The sequence below is a fragment of the Sus scrofa genome, chromosome 9 (assembly GCF_000003025.6).
Source record: "Sus scrofa isolate TJ Tabasco breed Duroc chromosome 9, Sscrofa11.1, whole genome shotgun sequence".
NCBI classification, from domain to species: domain Eukaryota; kingdom Metazoa; phylum Chordata; class Mammalia; order Artiodactyla; family Suidae; genus Sus; species Sus scrofa.
Genome location: NC_010451.4, coordinates 39623611 through 39645279, shown reverse-complemented (window position 1 = coordinate 39645279; position 21669 = coordinate 39623611). Strand labels below are relative to the sequence as shown.

General features: G+C 46.1%; 4 protein-coding genes across 8 annotated transcripts; 2 read left to right on the top strand and 2 right to left on the bottom strand.

Moving 5' to 3' along the window:
• Nucleotides 1176-5163, bottom strand: HSPB2 (heat shock protein family B (small) member 2). Its single transcript, XM_003129868.4, has 3 exons — nucleotides 4093-5163; nucleotides 2302-2531; nucleotides 1176-1840 (listed from the first exon to the last, which is right to left on the bottom strand). The coding sequence occupies exons 2-3, from the start codon at nucleotides 2393-2395 to the stop codon at nucleotides 1386-1388; spliced, it is 549 nt and encodes a 182-aa protein (XP_003129916.2). The 5' UTR covers nucleotides 2396-2531; nucleotides 4093-5163; the 3' UTR covers nucleotides 1176-1385.
• CRYAB (crystallin alpha B) lies at nucleotides 1750-6775 on the top strand. Of its 3 annotated transcripts, XM_021062778.1 has the most exons (5): nucleotides 1750-2117; nucleotides 3278-3292; nucleotides 3383-3676; nucleotides 4763-4885; nucleotides 6432-6775. In XM_021062778.1, exons 3-5 carry the CDS (start codon nucleotides 3476-3478, stop codon nucleotides 6633-6635), a joined length of 528 nt encoding a protein of 175 aa, XP_020918437.1. In that variant the 5' UTR covers nucleotides 1750-2117; nucleotides 3278-3292; nucleotides 3383-3475; the 3' UTR covers nucleotides 6636-6775. The 3 variants fall into 3 exon arrangements, with proteins under 3 accessions (XP_020918437.1, XP_005667376.1, XP_020918438.1); XM_005667319.2 differs by having other exon boundaries at nucleotides 2054-2117; nucleotides 3278-3676; XM_021062779.1 differs by lacking the exon at nucleotides 3278-3292 and having other exon boundaries at nucleotides 2070-2117.
• Nucleotides 3511-15359, bottom strand: C9H11orf1 (chromosome 9 C11orf1 homolog). 3 transcript variants are annotated; one of them, XM_021062776.1, is made up of 4 exons: nucleotides 13563-13762; nucleotides 11833-12063; nucleotides 10819-10885; nucleotides 3511-4253 (listed from the first exon to the last, which is right to left on the bottom strand). In XM_021062776.1, the coding sequence occupies exons 1-4, from the start codon at nucleotides 13653-13655 to the stop codon at nucleotides 4207-4209; spliced, it is 438 nt and encodes a 145-aa protein (XP_020918435.1). In that variant the 5' UTR covers nucleotides 13656-13762; the 3' UTR covers nucleotides 3511-4206. The 3 variants fall into 3 exon arrangements, with proteins under 3 accessions (XP_020918435.1, XP_003129907.1, XP_020918434.1); XM_003129859.3 differs by lacking the exons at nucleotides 3511-4253; nucleotides 13563-13762 and adding exons at nucleotides 10286-10582; nucleotides 14980-15359; XM_021062775.1 differs by lacking the exon at nucleotides 3511-4253 and adding an exon at nucleotides 10286-10582 and having other exon boundaries at nucleotides 13563-14291.
• FDXACB1 (ferredoxin-fold anticodon binding domain containing 1) lies at nucleotides 15293-21409 on the top strand. The gene is made up of 5 exons (XM_003129851.4): nucleotides 15293-15626; nucleotides 15861-16017; nucleotides 17260-17463; nucleotides 17625-17783; nucleotides 18180-21409. The coding sequence occupies exons 1-5, from the start codon at nucleotides 15455-15457 to the stop codon at nucleotides 19363-19365; spliced, it is 1878 nt and encodes a 625-aa protein (XP_003129899.1). The 5' UTR covers nucleotides 15293-15454; the 3' UTR covers nucleotides 19366-21409.

Here is a 21669-nt window from a genome sequence, read left to right as displayed (position 1 = left end):
TTACTGGGCGGATTCATTTCCACTGTGCCACAACCAGAACTTCTCCACAGATTCTTAAGAGGGGCATATAAGTGGATCTCAAGAGCTGTGTGAACCTATTCAAATTGCATGACAAATTTGGGAGCATGTGTATGTTTCTGGACAAGGATCTAGTGCTTTTGTTAGATGTTTCAAAAGGGTCTGAAACCCCCAAAAAGTTAAGAACCAACCACTTCAGAAGTTCCTTGGTGACTCAGCAGGTTGAGGACCCGGCGTTATCAATACTGTGGTTTGGGTTGCTGCTGTGGTGAGGGTTTGATCCCTGGCTGGGAATTTCCACAAGGCAAAAAAAAAAAAAAAAGTATCTACTACTTTAATGGAAGAATTTCAGGTGTCCATCACACCATATAGATTTATATTGGGGCAGGGAGGTCTTCTGGACACTCCAAATCATACACACACATGCTTTCTTGATTATAGAGAGTAATTAAGAGGTCAATCCTCCAGGCTGTCCCGAATACACCATTCCCGTCGTATTAAGACTCCTCTTACAAAGGAAGTTTCCCTAGCCGTCACCACTATACCAACAGCCCTAGATCCCCTGCATTTAGTCTTGGATTGGCTGCAGTGGTGCAGTGACTCCTCTCTTTGGGATGATACAAGACTAGAAACAAGTGCTTTCTCTCATAGGCAGAGAGGAGGGAGACTCTGTTTTGGTGACAATGGCAGAGGCTTCTGTGGCAGTGCCCCTATGTCTACATAACTGATCCCTCAGAATCGGAGACCATTTTCAGTGGACAGATCTTAGTGTGGGAAAACAGGGCCTTAGGCAACACAGAAGCCAAAAGCTGTTTTCCCAACCCCTACCCAAAACAGGCCAGACAGTCTGGAGACCCTTGTTTTTGTGTCTCTAATCACCAGCTCAGACAGTGCCCTCTGGGCTGTTTGGATGGCATATCCCTTTTCCCTCCCAGGATCACTCTCTTTTGTTGCATTGTGAGAAAATTACGGCCAGGAATTTGATCTGGAGCCAGTGTCAGCTTCCGGGTGTGATCTCAGCATCCAAGTGTGAGCTCAGGGTGCTGTGACGTTGGGTACATCGAACTGAGCAGCTTTTTGTCTAGCTGTCCTTTTTGTCTTTCCCTCCCTGCCCATCCCATTGTCCAGGTCACAGAATAGGGAGCAGCACAAACCAGGCCCTGAGATTTGGGTTTATTCAGCTCCACCCTAAACTAAACGAAAAAACGCTATGACACGTCCCAAGGGACCAAACCATACATTGTGGACCATGCACTTCACCCTTCCCCCAAGGATGCTGCTACCTCTAGGGTGGTGGGCAGCTGCTCCGTATCACCGTGGGGGCGGGGGCTAGCAAGGGGTTCAACTGGGTGCTGGGTCTGTGACATTCAGGGCTCAACGCCGGCTGCCTCCTCCTCTTCCTCTGGATCAGGAGGTGCAGGGAGCAGGGAGATGTAGACCTCATTGACCTCTGTGTCCAAATGTCGGCCACCCCGAGGCGCCTCCAGGTTGAGGATGCCGTCATGGGAGAGCGCGGCGCGGACGCGCCAGGGGTCCACATCCGCAGGCAGGACGTAGGTGCGGCAGAATTCTCGGGACACGAAGCCGTGGCGGTCCAGGCGCTGGGGGTGCCGGGCAGACACCTCCAGCAGGTTGTCCACAGTCCTCACGGTCACCTCATCTGGGGTGAAGTGGCTCACATCCAGAAAGGCCTGGAACTTGCCCTCACTAAGCCGAAGCTCCGAGGCCCCCGCCCTGCTGCCCTCCGCCGCTTGGGCTGCCCGTGGCCGGACGTAGTAGCCGTGGTAGAGGGTGGGGGTCAGGATCTCTTCTGGCAGGAGGCCTGGGGGGCAGAGGGGGAGAAGGAGAGAGGCGGGATGAGGGACGAGGGGTGGGAAGGAGGTGAACTCTGGGGAGATCGGGGGTGAGGCCCGGGGAGCGAGGAGGGGAGAGTCGGAAGAAGCAGGGGAGGGAGGGATGACAGGGACTGGACAGAGGGGACTGAGAAGGGAAATGGGGGCGGGGAGCAAACCTAACGCGATCTGGGGGGTCGGAGGGGAAGCCCCCACGCCCAGGCAGACGCGGCAGGTGTCAGCACCGCGGGCACAGCCCGCACCAAGGTAGGCAGGAAGGGGAGGGAGCCGAGCTTAGAAGGGGTGGGGTGGGGGGGTCTGGGGTGGGAGACGGCTCGCCCCAGGAGTTCACTTAAGCCTGGAGTGGGGTGGAGGCCAGGATCTTTGGGAGGTCAGCCCAGAATTTCAGGAGGTGGGGGTGGGAGGCAAGGGGGTGGTGTCCGGGCCGTACCTTCCCCGAAGCGCTGCTCACCCAGGCGGCTCGGGTTGGCAAACTCGTACTCAGTGGTGGCCGGGTGGGCATGTGGCACCGAGCGGCCCGACATGGCTGCAGATGCGGCGGCGGCTCAGGTCCGAGGTGCGGCCCCAACAGTCGCAGCGGGACCCCTCCAGCTGCCGCCGTAGGGCCAGGGTGCGTTCGGAGTGGGGGCGGGGTCTACACCACCCAAAATAGTGCCGAGCCTGGGGGGAGGGGCGAGGAGCGCCCGCGACGGCTGTGTGACCCGCGCCGCCTGGACCCCCGTCCCCTCCCTAGCACACTCTTCAGCTGTCACATCCCCGCCCCCTCCCTCCCCCCTCCCCCGGGACAGCTGGGGGTCCTGGCCGCGGAGCGAGCTGGGCAGGGGAGGCTGGTGCGGAGGTCCGGGAAAGGCCTCGCTGAGACCCTCGCGAAAAAGGGTGTACATTTCCACACCCTCCTTCTCCTCCTCACTTGCAGGCAGCAGGCACCCTACTCCATAAAACTCCCCTGGATTTAAGGTTCTGCCAGCCACGTAAAGCGAAAGATGCAAACAACTTTCTGCCCTTTCTTTGGGGGGTGCGGTGAGGGGCCTTTTGGTCTTGACATATCAGGGGCCTCTCTGAACCGGGGGCAACCCAGAGCACCACACGGAAACCTGCCATTGACATGCTGGTGATCACTGCTCTCCTCCAGGGCCCCACAAAGAGTTAATGTCCCTGGGGCCCAGCCTAGGAAGATTCCAGTTCCTGCCCAGGCCCAAGATAGTTGTTGGCCCCATTCCCTTGGCATGCTGGACTGGAGAGGAGGAGGGGCCCGCTGCCCGCCTGCTTGGGATTCCTGACTGGGTCCCAACTCCAGGGAAGGGGATGGGGGAAGGGTGCCATTGGGTGTGGACAGAAAGCTAGTGAAACAAGACCAGGACAAGCCACTGGCCAGCTCAGACGTGTCTGTATTTCTCTTTTCTTAGCTCAGTGAGTACTGGGTATGTGTCACACTGCCAAATCCCCGATCACAAGTCTCCATGAACGGGTGGTGAGCTGGGATAATAAAACCCCTGACATCACCATTCCAGAAGCTTCACAAGACTGCGTATATAAGGGGCTGGCTGGAGCTGCAGCTGAAGGAGCTGACCGGCCAGCTGACCCTCTACATCCACCCAGCCGCCATGGACATTGCCATCCACCACCCCTGGATCCGCCGCCCCTTCTTTCCTTTCCACTCTCCCAGCCGCCTCTTTGACCAGTTCTTTGGAGAACACCTGTTGGAGTCTGATCTCTTCCCAGCTTCTACTTCCCTGAGCCCCTTCTACTTTCGGCCGCCCTCGTTCCTGCGGGCACCCAGCTGGATTGACACTGGGCTCTCAGAGGTAAGTATCCCCTCTGCCCCGACAGGAGAGTGCATTCTGGAGCCTCCTGGAAGCGTCCCCATCCACTTTCCTCTTCCTCCCAGCCTAAATGTGGCTGTGTCTAAGGGTCTCAAGGGTTTTAGGCACTTGTGTGTCCTGCAGTGGAGAAAGATGGGGTTCCTAGTTCCTCCCCTCCCCCCCACGCAGGCACCTGTTTGGATTTGACGCCCCTGTGTATTCCACTTCTTATATTTTCCCCGTGTGCTACAAAGGTCATTCTCTATCCTCTTCTTCTAAGTAGGGTGTCCCTTTCCAGTTTGGTTCATAATGATCTACAGTGCAAGGGCTGCCTTCAGACTCCTGCTCACCTCTTCTAACACCTCACACTCCTCACAAATACTATCATTTCAAGTTTCAGAGCCAGGAGACAGTCCTACCTCATCCCTGCTGCGTGCAGCTGGAGACAGCAACCACTATTGTCTTCCACTCCCTCTTCTGTGATTTTCCAGGTTTCTCAAGGCTGTGACAGGGCACTGGCCTGGGTCCGAGGCTCACGAGGAAAGAATATAGGTCCAGTTTTCTGACCCCCCAACTTGTCCTAGGAGTGTGGGAAAATGAGGGGAACAGATAAGGTTGACAGAAGCTGTCACAGATAACACTCTGGTTTAAAATTTTTCAAGTGTAAATAAACAGGAGCTGAGTGGACAAGGGCTTTGGAAGGACAATCAGAGCCAGCAGAACATTCCAGATTGAGTGGGTGGGAAACTTGGCAGAGACCTGAGCAAGAAGAAGCAGCCTTTGTACCACAGACAAATGACAAGGCCAGGCATTGGGTCAGAGAAGCAGCAGAAGCCATGCCCAGACCCATCCTTGCGATTTATCCCCTGAGTGGCCTTTTTCCCTGTAAATAAAGTTTGGGCCTGATGACCAAGTGGTGTGCCCCCTGAACCAGAGAACCATGTTTATTCAAAAAAGGATTTTTAGCTTAAAAGGGGAGGACCAACTACCCGAGCAGAAAGCAAGTCTGCAGAATGATGAGGCTGTATTAGTGTAATCCCCATTCTTACCACTTTTTCTGCTACCCCTGCCCCACCTTGCTGTTTTTAGATGCGTCTGGAGAAGGACAGATTCTCTGTCAACCTGGATGTGAAGCACTTCTCCCCCGAGGAACTCAAGGTCAAGGTGTTGGGAGATGTGATTGAGGTGCACGGCAAACATGAAGAGCGCCAGGTATGTAGCTGGCTTTCTTTTCTGCTCATTCACCCAAGGTGTACATTGTACCAGATGCTGCCATGAGCCTCTGAAGCTGGCAACATTTCAGTCCTAAGCCATAGAGTCTAGAACAGGGATAGATCTGTTGTTATTGTTATTTTGGCTAGAGAAGTGATCTTTGTTTTGACTTGACTGCCTTAGATAGGATAGATGGAAGGTTAACTTCTCATTTAAGTCAGTGGCTCTCAACCTGGCCATGTTAGAATTACCAGCGGAACTAAAAAAAAAAAAAAAAAAAAAATCCCAATCCTCAGGCATATCCCAGGTCAGTTACATCAGACATTTTAGGGATGGACTCGGGCATCAGATTTTTTTTTTTTTTTTTTGGTCTTTTTAGGGCCTCACCTATAGCATGTGGACGTGCCCAGGTTAGGGGTCAAGGCTGAATTAGAGCTGCAGCCCCTGGCCCACGTCACAGCCACAGCAAGCCAGATCCAAGCCATGTCTGCGATTTACACCACAGCTCACCACAGTGCCGTATCCTTAACCCACTGAGTGAGGCCAGGGATAGAATCGCATGTTCATGCATACTAGTCGGGTGGTTACCGCTGAGCCACAATGGGAACTTCCAGGCATCAGATTTTAAAAGCTCCCTAGGGAATTCTAACATACCAACAGTCAAGGTTAAAGACCACTGATTTAGGAATAGTGATTGTCAGAGATCTGATTGCTTTATATAATTACCTTAACTGCTTACATCTGGAAGGCCCTGGCATTTGGGACTTTTAGATGTTCAGGAATTCATTTCTCTTTAGCTCATCTTAATGTGAACTACTTGGTTTGCCTAGATTTCAGAGCTATACTCAGCTCCTAATACATGAGACCTATGTGGAAATCAGTTAATTGAGAGCCTGTCTGGATAAATGCTTGAGATACAGCAGGGATTAGATTAACAGTTAACTAACCTGTAGCAGAATTATAAAGACTGGAATAGTTTCTCATTACTCTCTGGGAGAGTTTTTCAATGAGTTTGCTTCTTACCAATTAGTTATAACTCAGAAACTCGTACATCAAATAATATAGTTTGAGGTCCTCAGGCTCTTTCAGTTTTGCTTATATCATTTAACATAGCCTCCCCAAGATGGAGTTTTTTCATTATTATTTTTATTAGTCCTATTGGTCTGGAACGTTCTGGAACATTCCTGAAGAGTGAGGACAATTGCTGGGCTTCCGGGGACTCAAATCATCAAAGCCAGATGATAGTCTAAATCCTGTAAACCCAGCAAACATTGATCTAAACCTTTGAGGTATACCCCTGACCATAACTGCACTTCAGGGCTTGAAGAGCTAGGAAGTCCTGGCTGTTCAGACTTTTCAGACTCCCACTGGTAGGAGTGGTCACCTAGGCAATTTCATCCTAGCCCCAAACAGGAAAGCTATGTAGCCTTCTCTCCTGTTGCCACACATTTGGTCACACCCAGAGAGAAGCAGGATGTCTTGAGTTCCAGGCAAGCAACACTATTTCCTGTTCTTATCTACCTCTTTCCTTATGCTCTTGCATTAGGATGAACATGGTTTCATCTCCCGGGAGTTCCACAGGAAATACCGGATCCCAGCTGATGTGGACCCTCTCACCATTACTTCATCCCTGTCATCTGATGGGGTCCTCACTGTGAATGGACCAAGGAGACAGGCCTCTGGCCCCGAGCGCACCATTCCCATCACCCGTGAAGAGAAGCCTGCTGTCACTGCAGCCCCCAAGAAGTAGATGCCCTTCCTCTAACTGCATTTTTTAAAACAAGAAACCTTCCTCATCAGTGAATGAAAATCTTGTGACTAGTGCTGAAGCTTATTAATGCTAAGGGCAGGCCCAAATTATTAAGCTAATAAATATCATTCAGCAACAGATAACTGTCCTCTGTTTGAATCTTCTGTATTAATCATCACCATGTGATTTAGGGGGCTCCAGGGATATGAGGGTCAGAATAACTGTATCCAACACTTACTGATGGTATAAATTCAGCAAGTCACTTAAACTTTATGGTCTTCCATTTATAACATGGGGTACTGATTTGTACACTTGTTGTAAGGCATGGATTAAGGAGGAAAAGAAAGTAAAATGCCCTTAGCAGAGTTCAAGGAATATCAGTTCCTCTCACTCCTTCCTCTTTGATTTTGGCCCTCAGTTCCAATAACAAATCTAAACGAAGTCTGGATGACAATACATAAGAGCCCTTAGTGCATCTCTGAAATTAATCATGTCACCTGGGAGGAGATATTGCCCTCAATTTTGACATTTTCCTACCAATGAGCATTGCCTTCAGCTGATTCACAAGGACGGTAAATAGGACAGGTGATTATCACCAAACAGGTCTCTCAGGTGTAGTTTCTAAATGAGCCAGTAAATACCTATTAAAACTAAAACTGGGAAAGATACAATTTACTGACCCACTATTTAAAAAGGTTAAGTTTTAGGGAGTTCCCTTCCTGGTGCAGCAGAAATGAATCTGACGAGGAACCATGAGGTTTTGGGTTCGATTCCTGGCCTCACTCAGTGGGTTAAGGATCTGGTGTTGCCATGAGCTGTGGTGCAGGTTGAAGGCACACCTCAGATCTGGCATTGCTGTGGCTATGGCGTAGGCCAGCATCTGTAGCTTCAATTCCACCCCTAGCCTGAGAACCTCCATATTCCAGGGTGTGGCCCTAAAAAGCAAAAATAAATAAAAAGGTTAAGTTTTAGGAGTTCCTGTCATGGCTCAGCAGAAACGAATCTTATTAGCATCCATGAAGACACAGATTGGATCAATCCCTGGCCTTGCTCAGTGGGTTAAGGATCTGGCATTGCCGTGAGCTGTGGTGTAGGTTGCAGACGCGGCTCAGATCTGGTGTCGTTGTGGCTATGCCATAAAGGCCGGCAGCTGCAGTTCCAGATTCCACCCCCAGCCTGGGAACTTCCACATGCCCTAAAAAGACTAAAAAAACAAAACAAAACAAAAAATGACACAAGAAATAATTGCCAAACTTTTCATGATGCAGGGGTGTGAAGCTAGGACAACATACATTGCAAATCTATACAGGTTCAAAATGTTTTCTCTTAAAAAAATCAACTTCCTAATAGTCTGAAATGCTGTGATCTAGCCAGAAGTCAGATTTCCCTAAACATAGAGCCAATTTTTATGTGTAGCAGATAATGCTGGCTGCTCAAGTAACCTATTTTCCAACTTTAGTTTTGCCAAGAGCACCACAGGCAGGTTTAGGTGTCTACCATATTCTTCCCAGCCATGTGCTTTAGGAAAGTGAACCCAAGCTCCAATCACAGTTCGCCCAAATCAATCATGGAGATTCCCGTCCTTCTGTAGGAATTAGTCTTGAAAGGGCTACCACCCAATTATGGTCAATGAGACAGAAGGGAAGTTTGCCTCTAGATGCTTATAGAAAAGTTTTTTCCTTTTAAAATGAGAGAGAGAGGGAGGAAAGGAAGAAGGAGAGGGAAGAGAAAGAGATTGATTTTTTTTCTTCCTTTGGATGTTGTAGGATGAGAATGGGATGCTTCAATTGGTAACAATCCTGAAACCACAAGAGAAAACCCATGATATACTGAGGACAGCTGAGCGAGAAGATGGTAAGACTCAGAGTTTGATGGGTCACTGAATTGTTCAACTGGACAACTCCTGGAGTTCCTTACTTCAGAATGTCTTATTACATCTTGTTTGTGCTTATTCTGTTTTTTGATGAGGGTTTCATGTTGCTGCTATGTAAATACAACTGATAGAGGCTGAATTAGTATAAAAAACTGAAGCCCTGGATACCATGTGTCAATTTTATTTTTATTTTATTTTTTGTCTTTTTAGGGCCATACCCATGGCATATGGAGGTTCCTAGGCTAGGAGTCAAATCAGAGCTGCAGCTGCCAGCCTACACCAGAGCCACAGCAACACCAGATCCGAGCAGAGTCAGCACCCTACACCATAGTCATAGCAATGCCAGATCCTTAACCCAATAAGTGAGGCCACAGATCGAACCTGAGTCCTCATGGTTACTAGCCAGATTCGTTTCTGCAGAGGCACAACAGCAACTCCCCATTGTATCCTGTTTTAGATTCCACATATAAGTGATAACATGTGATTTGTGTCTCACTGTCAAGGAGACAATCTTAATGACTTGATCCTAAATGAATCATACTTTACCTATTAGATTATGATATTTATGTTTTTGGCAAATTTGTTCTGATTAGACAGGGTCACCTTTTTTTTTTCCTGCCTTTTTTTTTTTCTTTTTTGGGCCACATCCACGGCACATGGAGGTTCCCAGGCTAGGGGTCGAATCAGATCTGCAGCTGCCGGCCTACACCAAAGCCACAGCAACGCAGGATCTGAGCCGTGTCTACAACCCACACCACAGCCCACGGCAATGTTGGATCCTCAACCCACTGAGCGAGGCCAGAGATAGAACCTGCGTCCTCATGGATACAAGTCAGATTTGTTTCCACTGAGCCACGATGGGAACTCCTTCATTATACTACTGTCTACTTTTGTATGTTTTAAATTCTCTATAATAATAAAAGTAATTCTTTTTCTCTTTCTAGTCCTTAAGAAGAGATATTCATTAAGGTCACAAAAAAGTTAGACCAACTGGGAGTTCCCATTGTGGCGCAGTGGTTAACGAATCTGACTAGGAACCATGAGGTTGCGGGTTTGATCCCTGACCTTGCTCAGTGGGTTAAGGATCCGGTGTTGCTGTGAGCTGTGGTGTAGGTTGCAGATTCAGCTTGGAGCCCTCGTGGCTGTGGCTATGGTGTAGGCCGTCAGCTACAGCTCCGATTAGACCCCTAGCCTGGGAATCTCCATATGCTGCAGGAGCGGCCCTAGAAACGGCAAAAAGACAAAAAAAAAAAAAAAAAAAAAAAAAAAAGTTACACTAACTGACAGTGAGTACCAGGCTCACATTCAGAAAGCATCAAGCCAAATGTATCCTACATCATGCTGGATTTTGCAGTTCTGCCACTGACGGAAGGCAGGGAAGCGCTGAGTGGTTATAGATTTTGAGAGAAATAATTCTTTTTCTTTTTTAAGGCCAAACTCAAGGCACATGGAGATTCCCAGGCTAGGGGTCTAATCGGAGCTACAGCTGCTGGCGTACACCACAGCCACAGCAATGCCAGATCCGAGCTGTGTCTGGGACCTATATACCACAGCTCAGGGCAATGCTGGATCCTTAACCCAATGAGCGAGGTCAGGGATCGAACCCGCAACCCCATGGTTCCTAGTTGGATTTGTTTCCGCTTCGCCACGACGGGAACTCAAGAGAAATAATTCTTTTTAATGCCCTCCTACATCACTCATAACTAGACCTAAGAGTAGATACAATTAACTTGTATTTGACATTTAGCTCTTAGTTTTAAAAAAAGGCAACAGGAAATATCTTTTGTGTTTTATTTACTTAGAGAGTAAAACTGTGCTACAGTCAGATAAATCCTTAGCTGTCCTTAGAATGTGCTCCTTCCTACATTTCACACTGGAAAAATGAAACTTATTCTTTCTTAGAATCATGGACCCTGAAATTGGCAGTTATTAGGATTCCACACACACACAGAGTGATGCTCAATATGAGGCTTTGAATAGCTACTCATATATGTTGACTTTTCTGTGCATTTGTATGGAGGAGGGACCAGCTCAGGTTGATGTCCTGGGAACCAGTGAGGTGCTCGCTTAAACCCTAAGAGAAGAGAAACAAGAAGGAGTCTTAGCAACAATCAGTCTTAGTAACCAATCTCACTCTTACTTCTGAGGGAATAGACAATGAATCCTGTCAAAATTGAGAAAAGAGAGAAATCATTCATTCATTCATTCACTTATTCACTCATTCAATTTATTTTTATTTGTGTTCCTTCTATGTTCTAGACACTGAGTTAGGTCCTGAAGTATAAGAATTAGAAAAAATGGTCCACCTACTATGGGTAGAGAGTGGCATTTTGTTGTTGTAGCTTGCATCATATGTTGTTTCAAAGTAGTGTCCAAACTGGAAAGAAAAAGTAATAGATTAAAACTATAGGAGTCTGGGAGTTCCCTGGTGGTCTAGCAGTTAGGATTCAGTGCTTTCACTGCTGTGGCCTGGGTTCAATCCCTGGCCTGAGAACTGAGATCCCACAAGCCATTGCACATCTCGGCAACCAAAACAAAAAAACTAAATAGGTTTCTACAACCAGTATTGGTAAATAAAGGACACGGTAACATGAATTTGATAATGCTCTGTCATATTTTATTTTATTTTATTGACTTTTGTTTAGGGCCACACCTCTGGCATATGGAGGTTCCCAGGCTAGGGGTCCAATCAGAGCTGTAGCCACTGGCCTACACCACAGCCACAGCAACATCAGATCTGAGCTGTGTCTGATCTACACCACAGCTGACGGCAACGCCGGATCCTTAACTCACTGAACAAGGCCAGGGATTGAACCTGCGTCCTCATGGATGCTAGTCAGATTCATTTCCATTGAACCAAGATGGGAACTTGGCTCTGTCATAGTTTAGATAGACTAGATGTCTATATGTCATTGGACTATATCCTACTAACTTTCATATCCTTTGTATGTTTGTTTAGGAAATATAAGGGCAAGATGCAGATAAATGACAAGTCTAGGTAGGCAGGGGCAAGGGGAGAAGCTAGCTTGAATCCGAAGACATTATATATACATACATATATTTCTGTAGGTGAATGAGATCTAAAGAGAAGCAACAGAAAAAGTGTGCTACCCATCTTTTTATTCCCTTAAGATAATACAATATTCGAGCTGATAGCGAAGTGGGATAGGCCTTCCAGCTGAGGACTGCTGCCCTCCCCAACCACACACTGAACAGAAGCCTGAGAGATCTCAGCATTGAAAGTTATCAGATTCCTTCCCCTCAAATGGCCACTGGTATTTCTTTCGCTAACAGAAGGAAACAAAGAAAAGAAAGTTTGATTACCTGGGAAGGCAAGGGTTTGGGCTGCACAATACTCTTTAGGTCATATCTTTCCTGGTTCCAGTTCCCCATCAGGGTGCGGTTCGAATAGGTGTCCTCATTAGTGGTGCATCTCCACCCATACTGGAAAAACTTGGACATGTCATTCCAATCTGTCCACACTTCGGCATGGCCATCTGCATTAATGAGGCTGCCATAATGTGCGTTTGTAAGGAGACAGGTGAGGAACTGTCTCTGGGAAAAGGCAAGAATAGAAAAGCAAGTTGCACAAACCAGACAGCAGAAAAAGATGTCCCTTTCTCACCCTTGGCCAAGCATAAAATAAGTATGCTTTCTAAGAATCTAGGCTTTCCTCTCAGTTTTAACTGTTCTGGTTCCATTTCTTTCTCTCCAAGGGAAGCATCTGAACTACCCTCTCAACCAGCAGTAGTAAATGACTATATAGATTTTTTTTTTTTTTTTTTTGTCTTTTTGTCTTTTCTAGGGCCTCTTCCCGAGGCATGTGGAGGTTCCCAGGCTGGGGGTCTAATCAGAGCTGTAGCCACTGGCCTACGCCAGAGCCACAGCAATGCCAGATCTGAACCGTGTCTGCAACCTACACCACAGCTCACGGCAATGCTGGATCCTTAACCCACTGAGCAAGGCCAGGGATCGAACCCGCAATCTCATGGTTCCTGGTCAGATTCGTTAACCACTGCACCACGATGGGAACTCCCAGACTATATAGATTAAATGACCCCTAAAAGACTAGGGAACTTTAGGATCCCCAATACAATACGAAGAACTATGGCGTTCCTGTCGTGGTGCAGTGGTTAACAAATCTGACTAGGAACCGTGAGGTTGCAGGTTCAAGCCCTGGCCTTGCTCAGTGGGTTAAGGGTCCGGTGTTGCCGTGAGCTGTGGTGGAGGCTGCAGATGCGGCTTGGATCCCGAATTGCTGTGGCTCTGGTGTAGGCCTGCAGCTACAGCTCCGATTGGACCCCTAGCCTGGGAACCTCCATATGGTGCAGGAGCGGCCCAAGAAATGGCAAAAAGACAAAACAAAAAAAAAAAAAAAAGAAGAAGAACTAGATAAATGTTCCAGTAATGTTGAGATGTAGGTATCTAAGGACTAAGAGCATTGCTATAGTCAGGTAGTTTCCTTATAGTGCAGCAGGTTAAGGATCCAGCATTGCTCCAGCTGCAGTGCAGGCTGCAATTACTGTGCTGGTTTGATCCCTGAACTTCCGCATATTGCAGGTACGACAAAAAAAAAAAAAAAAAAAAAAAAAAAAAAAGTATTGCTATAGTCAGAGAGAACAGAGAGAAGTAAGAGTTCGATAACCAGATAATACAATAAACGATCAATAACTGGTAGTTTTTTTCCTGCTAGGCTCAGCTCAAATGCCGCTTTTCAGGATGTGGCATTCCCTTTTCATGATGCCTTCCCTCAAGTTAACGACTCACTTGTCTCACACAGAACTTTATGTTCATGTCTTTCTCTATTTATAACTTTATACTATATGTTAGAGCTCTTCAAGGAAGTGCTGACGCTCCTTTACTGGACTATGAATCCCTAGAGGACAGGATCCATGTCTTATTCGTTACCATGCCCTCTTCTTCTGCCTGCCCTCCCAATCAATAGTACTTTGCACATACCCGATCACCAATGCCTGCATTTCAATTTCTTTGTAAGCCATCATTTTTATTTTGAGCTAGAAGAAGAGTCTGGTCCCTTAGAAGCAAGACAATACCTTCTTTGAAGATGAGTAAATTGAAGGTGAGGAGCTTGTATCATTTGAAGATTTTATAGCAGAGTGACAGAAAACCTGACTCTGTTGTTCCATGTTCTTTAAAGGAAGAGATGCCCTCCCAGTTCTCCAAGCAAAGAAAGAATACAGATCACCAGGTGGCCATGATCTTGGGAGTCACCACCTACCCACCTTTCCACAGGTAGAGACAAAGCCAATACTGTAGGTTTAAAGGCAACTGCCTTCACACCATGTGCCTTTGTGAAGATAGATGCATGCACTGATGTCAACAAACAGCATGATGACTAAAGAGCAGCTGGTCCCACAAAGTCCAAAAAGCCAAGAAGTCAAACTGTAGCCAAAATAACAATGTCCCTGAGGCTGTAAGGACAGACATCACCATCCACTCAGTTGTCCAGGTCTGAAGCCTGGGGCTTATCTTTGATTTCTCTTCCAACTTCTTACATCCATTCAATCACTGGGTCTTGTTGATTTTGAATTAATCCACTACCCTCCATCTCCACTGCCAAGTTCAATTCATACCAGCTCTAGCTGATATGCAGTAGCCTCCTAATCTCCTTGCCATCAATCTTGTTCTCCTATCCTTTCTCCATAGGAAAGCAGAATTTTTGAAAATGAACAAATTGAGTCTTCCTATTTAAAAATCTCATGTGTCGGAGTTCCCGTCGTGGTGCAGTGGTTAACGAATCTGACTAGGAACCAGGAGGTTGCGGGTTCGGTCCCTGCCCTTGCTCAGTGGGTTAAGGATCCGGCCTTGCCATGAGCTGTGGTGTAGGTCGGACGCAGCTCGGATCCCGAGTTGCTGTGGCTCTGGCGTAGGTCGGTGGCTACAGCTCCGATTTGACCCCTAGCCTGAGAACCTCCATATGCCACGGGAGCAGCCCAAGAAATAGCAAAAAAAAAAAAAAAAAAAAGACAAAAAGAAAAAATCTCATGCGTTAAAATGGCTTACAACCTCTATATGTCCTGGTCTGTGCTTAACTTTTCAGTCTCATCTATCATTCTCCCTCCAACCACATTTCAGCTAAACTCAGCTATTGTTTCTCCATCATGATTGTTCATAGATTGTTCCTTTTGCCTCTTCACTCCTCTTGACTCAGGTAAGGGGTATCCCCCCTCCCTTAGCTTTCAGCTCAGGTGCACTTCATCCAGGGATTCCACTTCACTTCCAGACTTAGTAAGGTGTGCGTGCTCCTACAGCACCCTGAATCAGTCCTCTCACAGCACTGCATCCCACTAAATCAAAACTGCCTCTTTTGCTGTGCATCTTCCACCAGACTACCAGCTCCGCGAAACCTTAGGCCACATCTTGTTCCTCCATATATCTAACCTCCCCCACAGGCCCGGCACATTGAAGACACTATTTCTTGAATGAATAAAAGGTAGGAGATAGAAGCACCTGGAGAAATTCCGAACAGCAGTGACAATGGGTGGCAGACATTTCGGATGAGATGAAGGCTGTTACTAAATCCTCTGTGTCAAGAACACGCAGGACACAGCCTAACTTCTCCTTGGCCTCACCCCGGCCCTGCTTCCTTCACTTGGAACTCTCCTAACCCGCGGCCTCCCCTTCGGCGCTAGCGACTGCTGTGACCTCATGCAGAAATGACGAAGTCGCTCAAGGCCGTCGTCGGGCTCAAAGGCATTTAACACGCTCGAGGGGGTGAGAGAGTGGGCGGCGGAACGGCCGGTGTCTCGCTTTTGCTCTCATCGCTATAATCCTTGGACGTGGCTGCACCGGTTTGTCAAGACAACCGGACTCTGTGATGCGTCATCAGCCAGCGACCGGTGGGGGGGGGCTCTAGAGACCGGCGAAGGAAGTAACGTAAAAAGGGAGCGCCTCCGGGGACGCGAGCCCGGCGTAAGTTGAGCCTATGGCCCCTCGGCGCCTCCTGTTGGTTGGGGAGGGGAATTTCTCCTTCGCCGTTGCTCTGAACCAGACCCTGGATCCCCGCACTAGTCTAACTGCCACCTGCCTCCAGCGCCCGGCCGACTTAGCCCAAGATCCGGTGGCCCAGGAGAATCTGCAGCGCCTGCGCGAGCGAGGTAGCCGGGCCCGCCCCACCGCCTCTCTGCCCCTCCTCTAAGCCCCGCCCCGCCCCGCCCCGCCGTGGCGCTGACCGGACTGGAAAGGGTGGGCACGTGGGGAACTTGGGGATTGCCCTTGGTCTTACCATGAACACTTAGACCTCTGTGTGCCTAGACCTGCATTCAGGATAGGCAGGGGTTTTCTCTGGTTCTGGCATCTTAAGACATCGTCCTGTCTAAATTTTGCGCCAGGTGCCGAGATACGTTTTGGTGTGGACTGCACACAGCTGGTGGATGCCTTTGAACTGCAAGACCGAGAGTTTGATCGAATTTATTTTAACTTTCCGCACTGTGGACGCAAAGCTGGAGTAGCTAAGAACAGGGAACTGCTTGCCAAGTTTTTCCAGAGGTGAGGAGAGGCAAGCACTCAAAGTAAAATGTTTAAGATGTACATTGGATTGTTGCTGCACTCAAACATACTAGTTTGGGAAATACGGTATACCTGTGTACGTTATTTTATGATCGGTTGAGAGAGACTGTAAAGCTTCAAAAGAACCCACAGTAGACTGTTGGAAAGGCCAGACACTTGATCCTAAATCCCTAAATGCCAAATAAAAGTACAAATAATGTACTATTGAGCCTGTAAAGTAAGTATCACTTTTTTTTTTTTTTTTTTTTGCTTTTTTAGGGCTGCACCCACTGCATATGAAAGTTCCCAGGCTAGGGGTCAAAATGGAGCTACAGCTGCCAGGCCTACCACAGCTATAGCAACAGCAAGGCTGGATCCCCAGACACACCTGCAGCCTACAACACAGCTCACAGCAATGCCTTAACGCACTGAGTTAGGCCAGGGATTGAACCCACATTCCCATGAGTACTAGTCGGGTTCCTTATGCTGAGCCACAGTGGGAACTCCAGGCATTATCTGTTTTTGATAGTACAAAATAATGGGAGCCAGTATAGTGTAATGGCCAAGAGTATGGATTTAGGAGCCAAACTGCTTTGAACTCAAATCCCCACCCATCACTCAATAGTTTTGTGATGTTTATTATTAAGTTTATTTAATCCTCACTTGCTTGTACTTCTTCATCCATGAACTAAAGATATTGACAGTAACTACCTCATTAACTTATTGTGAACTTTAAACAGTGCTTTATGCTGTTATAGTAAAACATGTGATACTATTGCAGGTCCCTTTGGCCCATAGTTGTTATGAAACTTTTCACAGAGGCAGTATTTTGAGCTAGTATTTGAAGTAGGCATAGAATTTTAATGGGCAGGAGGGGAGTGAAAAGAACAACTTTCTAAATGGAGGAGACCAACTTGATCACTGAATCACCTATAGGAACTTTGCAGACATTGACTTTTCAATGAGCTGTAGATGAACAATGCAAATTCACAGCTATATAACACTCTGTTGAACATTGTTGTTATGTGTTGAACACTGAATTTAAATTCTTACTTCTAGTTGCTTTCTTTGCATATTTGAAGTCTAATAGACCTTTGCAAATATGGTTGGATTTTAATTATTTTAATTATGGTATGGTTGGATTTTAATTATTTCACAACCAAACCATGGATATACAGCTAATTCCTATGGTAATTTTTATTTGTTTCTGATAAATGGCTGGTGTCTCCCTACCCCCATTAGCTGTGCAGATGTTCTTGCAGAGGAAGGAGAAGTCCATGTGGCATTGTGTAAAGGACAAGGTGGGACTCCTGCTGATAAGCCTATGAGAGAATGGCACAACAGTTGGCAAGTGGTTGCCATGGCAGCTCTGGGGGGATTCATTTTAAGTGATGTGCATCCTTTCAGCTGTGAGGCTGTGCCAGGATACAAGTGCACTGGATACAGGTAAGTAATAACAGAGGTCTAAGCCTTTTCTCTCTCTCTTACTCATGATTAAAAAAATCTCATTGACAGACTTTTTCCCTGCTAATTTCTTGATTCAGTCTCTAGAAATACTTACTTTCTTTAATAATGACAGACTTAGTCATTGGTTTCTATTTTGCCAGGAGTCAAGATAAATCCTTTCATGTAGAAGGCGCTTTGAACCATATCTTCACACGGAGCTTAGCCTTTGAAGATTTGCAGCCAAGAATCTCCAGGATCAAACTGAGTGACCAATGGTTTTCTTTTCTAGAACCAGAAGTACTTGCAGGAAAACTGAACAGGTAACCTGATTTTACCAGAAACCACTTCTTTCTCTGGTTGTCTCCTGATTGGCTTGGTAATCAGGGAACCATAAATTGAATTTTAATGGGCAGGAGGGGAGTGAAAAGAACAACATTATTAAATTGTTAATAATGTTGTGCTGTGAATACTTGTCAGTCTGGCTTTCACAAGCCTCTTTAGAATTAAAAATTGTCATGTTTTCTGGAATATTATAGACTGTCAGAATTCTGAGACACATGATATCTTTCCTTATGGTAAATGATGTCTTTGTTTCCTTTCCAAATCAACTTAAGGATAATTCTTTTCTATTCAGTTGTTTGTGTTTTTAATTCTAGCTAAATTATAATTTTTATAATTTTAAGTTTAGAATATAATTTTTGTGTGTGTTTAAACAGGGGTTTCCTAGAAGCACCTTCATGTCATCCTGTCAAAACCATAAATGAGAAGCTCATCGGTGAATTGGGGAAGGCTTTCCCTCTAAAAAGACTGACGTGTCCCTCCCCTTTGCTGCCACAGGGAGGCACCAGTGTTCTCACTGTTGGCAACTGTGACGTCCTATTATCATCTGCCTTTTGGATTAGTCTCTGTGAAGATAACTCATATTCTGAGTTCCTGACTGGTGGGACAACACAGGACACAGAGGACTTTCTAGTGTCATTTTCAGAACTCAGCCTTCCCAGGTGCCCTGGAAGAGACAGTAAAGAAGCAGCTCAAGAAGGAATGTATGACCAGGCCAAGATCTGCCTCAGACCTTCTCTTCTTGTTCATGTTCAGGTTGTAATCCAAGCACCAGACTTCCTCCCAGGTTCTCTGCACATCCTCAGTGGACCTGTCTTTCAGAAGTGCCTCATCTCACCCTTCACAATGCCAGCATTTCACGAGACTTTATTTATTCTTGGATTTGATAAAAATCTGAAGGATGGCTGTCTCCAGTCACTACTGGATCACTTGAACGGCATTCTAAATAGCCTCCTGAACCAGACATTGCTGGAGGGCTCTGAGCTGAGTAGTTCAGTGGAATTTGTCTTTGAACCAAATGGGAAAGATTATATGGTTAATGTGAAGTCTCATAATTTTGGGTCAGATTGTATTAAGGATCTGATTATTGGGTCTGTTACCACATCTGCTACAAGCATCATACACAAAGACCTGTGTTTTGTGTGTGTGTCTGTGAACTTGGACCTATTAGCCATGCTTGTCTGGGGCATCTCTGATTGGAGGATGTTGTGGACTTTTGATAACCGTTTCCTGAAGAATTTTTCCCCTGGGAAGATAGCACCTTTTAAAAGCTATTCCCTCTATCCTCCATACTATGTGCATGATATTAGTTTTTGGTTAGATGAAAAGAAAAGTTTTGATGAAGTAGAGTTTCACACTGTGGCTCGAGCAGTGTCCCAGGACACTGTCATATCCATACAATTCCTTAGTCGTTTCCAGCATCCAAAGACTGAGCAGGTCAGTCTCTGCTATAGATTGACCTACCAGACCTGTGACAAGGCCCTCACCCAGCAGCAGGTAGCATCAATGCAGTCCCAGCTTAGGAAGGCGATTCAACAACAACTACATGTGACACCTCGGTAGTTCAGTAAATTCATCTCTACAGAGTGGTCCTTATGGGTGTGGGTGTGGATGAAAAAGACCAATTTGCAACTGGGAGTTTTTGTCTAGACCTTTTGCTTTTGTAAAAATCTTTTATTCTATGATAATAGCAATTGTTGGTTGATTCTAAAGATCCCTGTGACTCGATTGCTTAGACTGTAATGTGATTGGCAGCCTTTGGAGTTGTGCAGTATTTTGATCATGAGTAATGACTAGGAGAACAAAACAGCATCTGTATAAGCTAGAGGCTGTAATGCTGAAGAGGCAGTAGAACCTGAGTATCTCATTAAGTATATTTATAAATATATTTTCCACATTGTTAATTCTTCTTCCCTTATCTCTATAATATCATCTCTCTAAGTCAATTGAGAGTGGTTTTTAGAGTCAGATAGACCAGCATTTATTAGCCTAGGTAAATGGCAAATGCTCCACATTATTGGTGATCATTGTCATCATGTTTATTCTGTGGTTGGTTGACTGCCGTTACAGTCATAGAATGAATAAGAGTTCACACTTGGGTCTGTTTAACTCTAAAGCCCATGTTCTTTGTCCCACTTTCTGTCAATTATCCTTCCTTAGTTTTCTTCAACAGTAACCTCTCAATTGTGATTAACTCTAAACTTTCACCCCCTAGATTTTGGGGCTTTCTGTTGTAAGCATCCCTAAGGGACAGTTGGAGATTGGCTCAGCCTAGGACTCTGCAGAATGGAATGCTCCAATGCGAGTGAATGTATGTTTCTGTTAATCATTAGGCTCCACCGATTGTAATTATATTGTAAACCCGGTGAAGGAAATAACTTTCTTATTTATTCTTGTATTTGGAGAGAAGCATGTGGAAAGGCAAGAATGGAAGCAAACAAATTAAGAGGTTGTTAGAGTTTCCGCTGTGGTGCAATGGGATCTTTGGCGTCTTGGGAGTGCTGGGACACAGGTTTGATCCTCAGCCAGGCACAGTGGGTTAAGGATCTGGTGTTGCCGTAATTTCGGCAGAGATCTGATCCCTGGCCTGGGAACTCCATGTGCCATGAGGCAGCCAAAAAAGAAGCAAGCACTCAATAAATTAAAAAAGGAACGAAACAAATTAAGAGGTTATTATAATCATGCAAACAAGATATGATGGTAGCCTGGATGAGGATGGTAAGAAGTTGTTGGACTGGGTAATAATTAGAAGGACTTGCTGATGAATTAAAAATATGTGCATGCATGAATGTTCTGGAATTAGAGAATTAGAAGAATTGAGCAGGATCCCTAGGTTTTGACTCAGGCAACTGGGAGAATAGAAATGTCTTTAACTGGACTAGAAAAACTGGCATAAGAGTAAGTGGGGAGTGAAGACTCAAGGAATGTTTTATCAACACATGTATTACTTAGCTGTCCACATGCACTGTAAGCTAATTCAGGGCAAGTAATGTGATTTATAGCTTTCTTCCAACCCCAGTGGTGCTTGGTACATGTGAAACCAAGCAGAAACCTTTGGGGCCTTCTTGGGGACAGAGCCTGTACCCTCCCCTCCCCCCACCCCACCCCTGCTGCCCAGGTCTCCTCCCTCTTGTTTTTAAGAAGGCTTTTTTCCCTAGACCTTCCCTAAGTTCCAAAGAGCAGCATTTAATCAAAGAAGTGAGAAAATGAAGAAACAAAGGAAAACAGTCAAGCATGACAAAATGATAGGTGAGCCATAAAGTCAAAGGCCTTTAATCTTCCTCAAGGGCTATAGATAATATTCTGAGCCATATCCTTGAGTTGTTTTATAGATACTAAACCCCACCAGGTGGAAGAAATTAACTGTATGCTGACCATTGTAGATCCCAGACTGGTTGGAACAAGAAGGTTGGGGATATTGACTACTAAAATGCCGCTCTGTTACCTCGCTACCAACCAGTCAAGGATGGCTGTGAGCTCATCCTGCACCTCTGGACAGTTTCCCTCACCTTGACTTTACAAAGCTTTCCCTGAAAATCTTCAAGGAGTTCAGGTTTTTTGAATGTGAGTTACCCATTCTCCTTGCAATAAATGCTTTATTTCATTTATTTCCTCTTATTTTATTTTATTTGTTGGCTGCATTTGTGGCATGTAGAAGTTCTGGGGCTAGGAGTTCCTGCTGTGGTGCAGTGGGAACTGTCGCTGGACATGTTTCTGCAATATTTTCTTAGCCTCTTTGCTTCTATTTTCTATGCTGAAAACTCCATCTTGTCCTGCCTTACTTTACCCCATATTCCTGCTTGAAAAACACTGGCAGTGCTGGTAAACGACTTAAGCTTAAGAACAAAGACCTAAAGGCATAAGTTA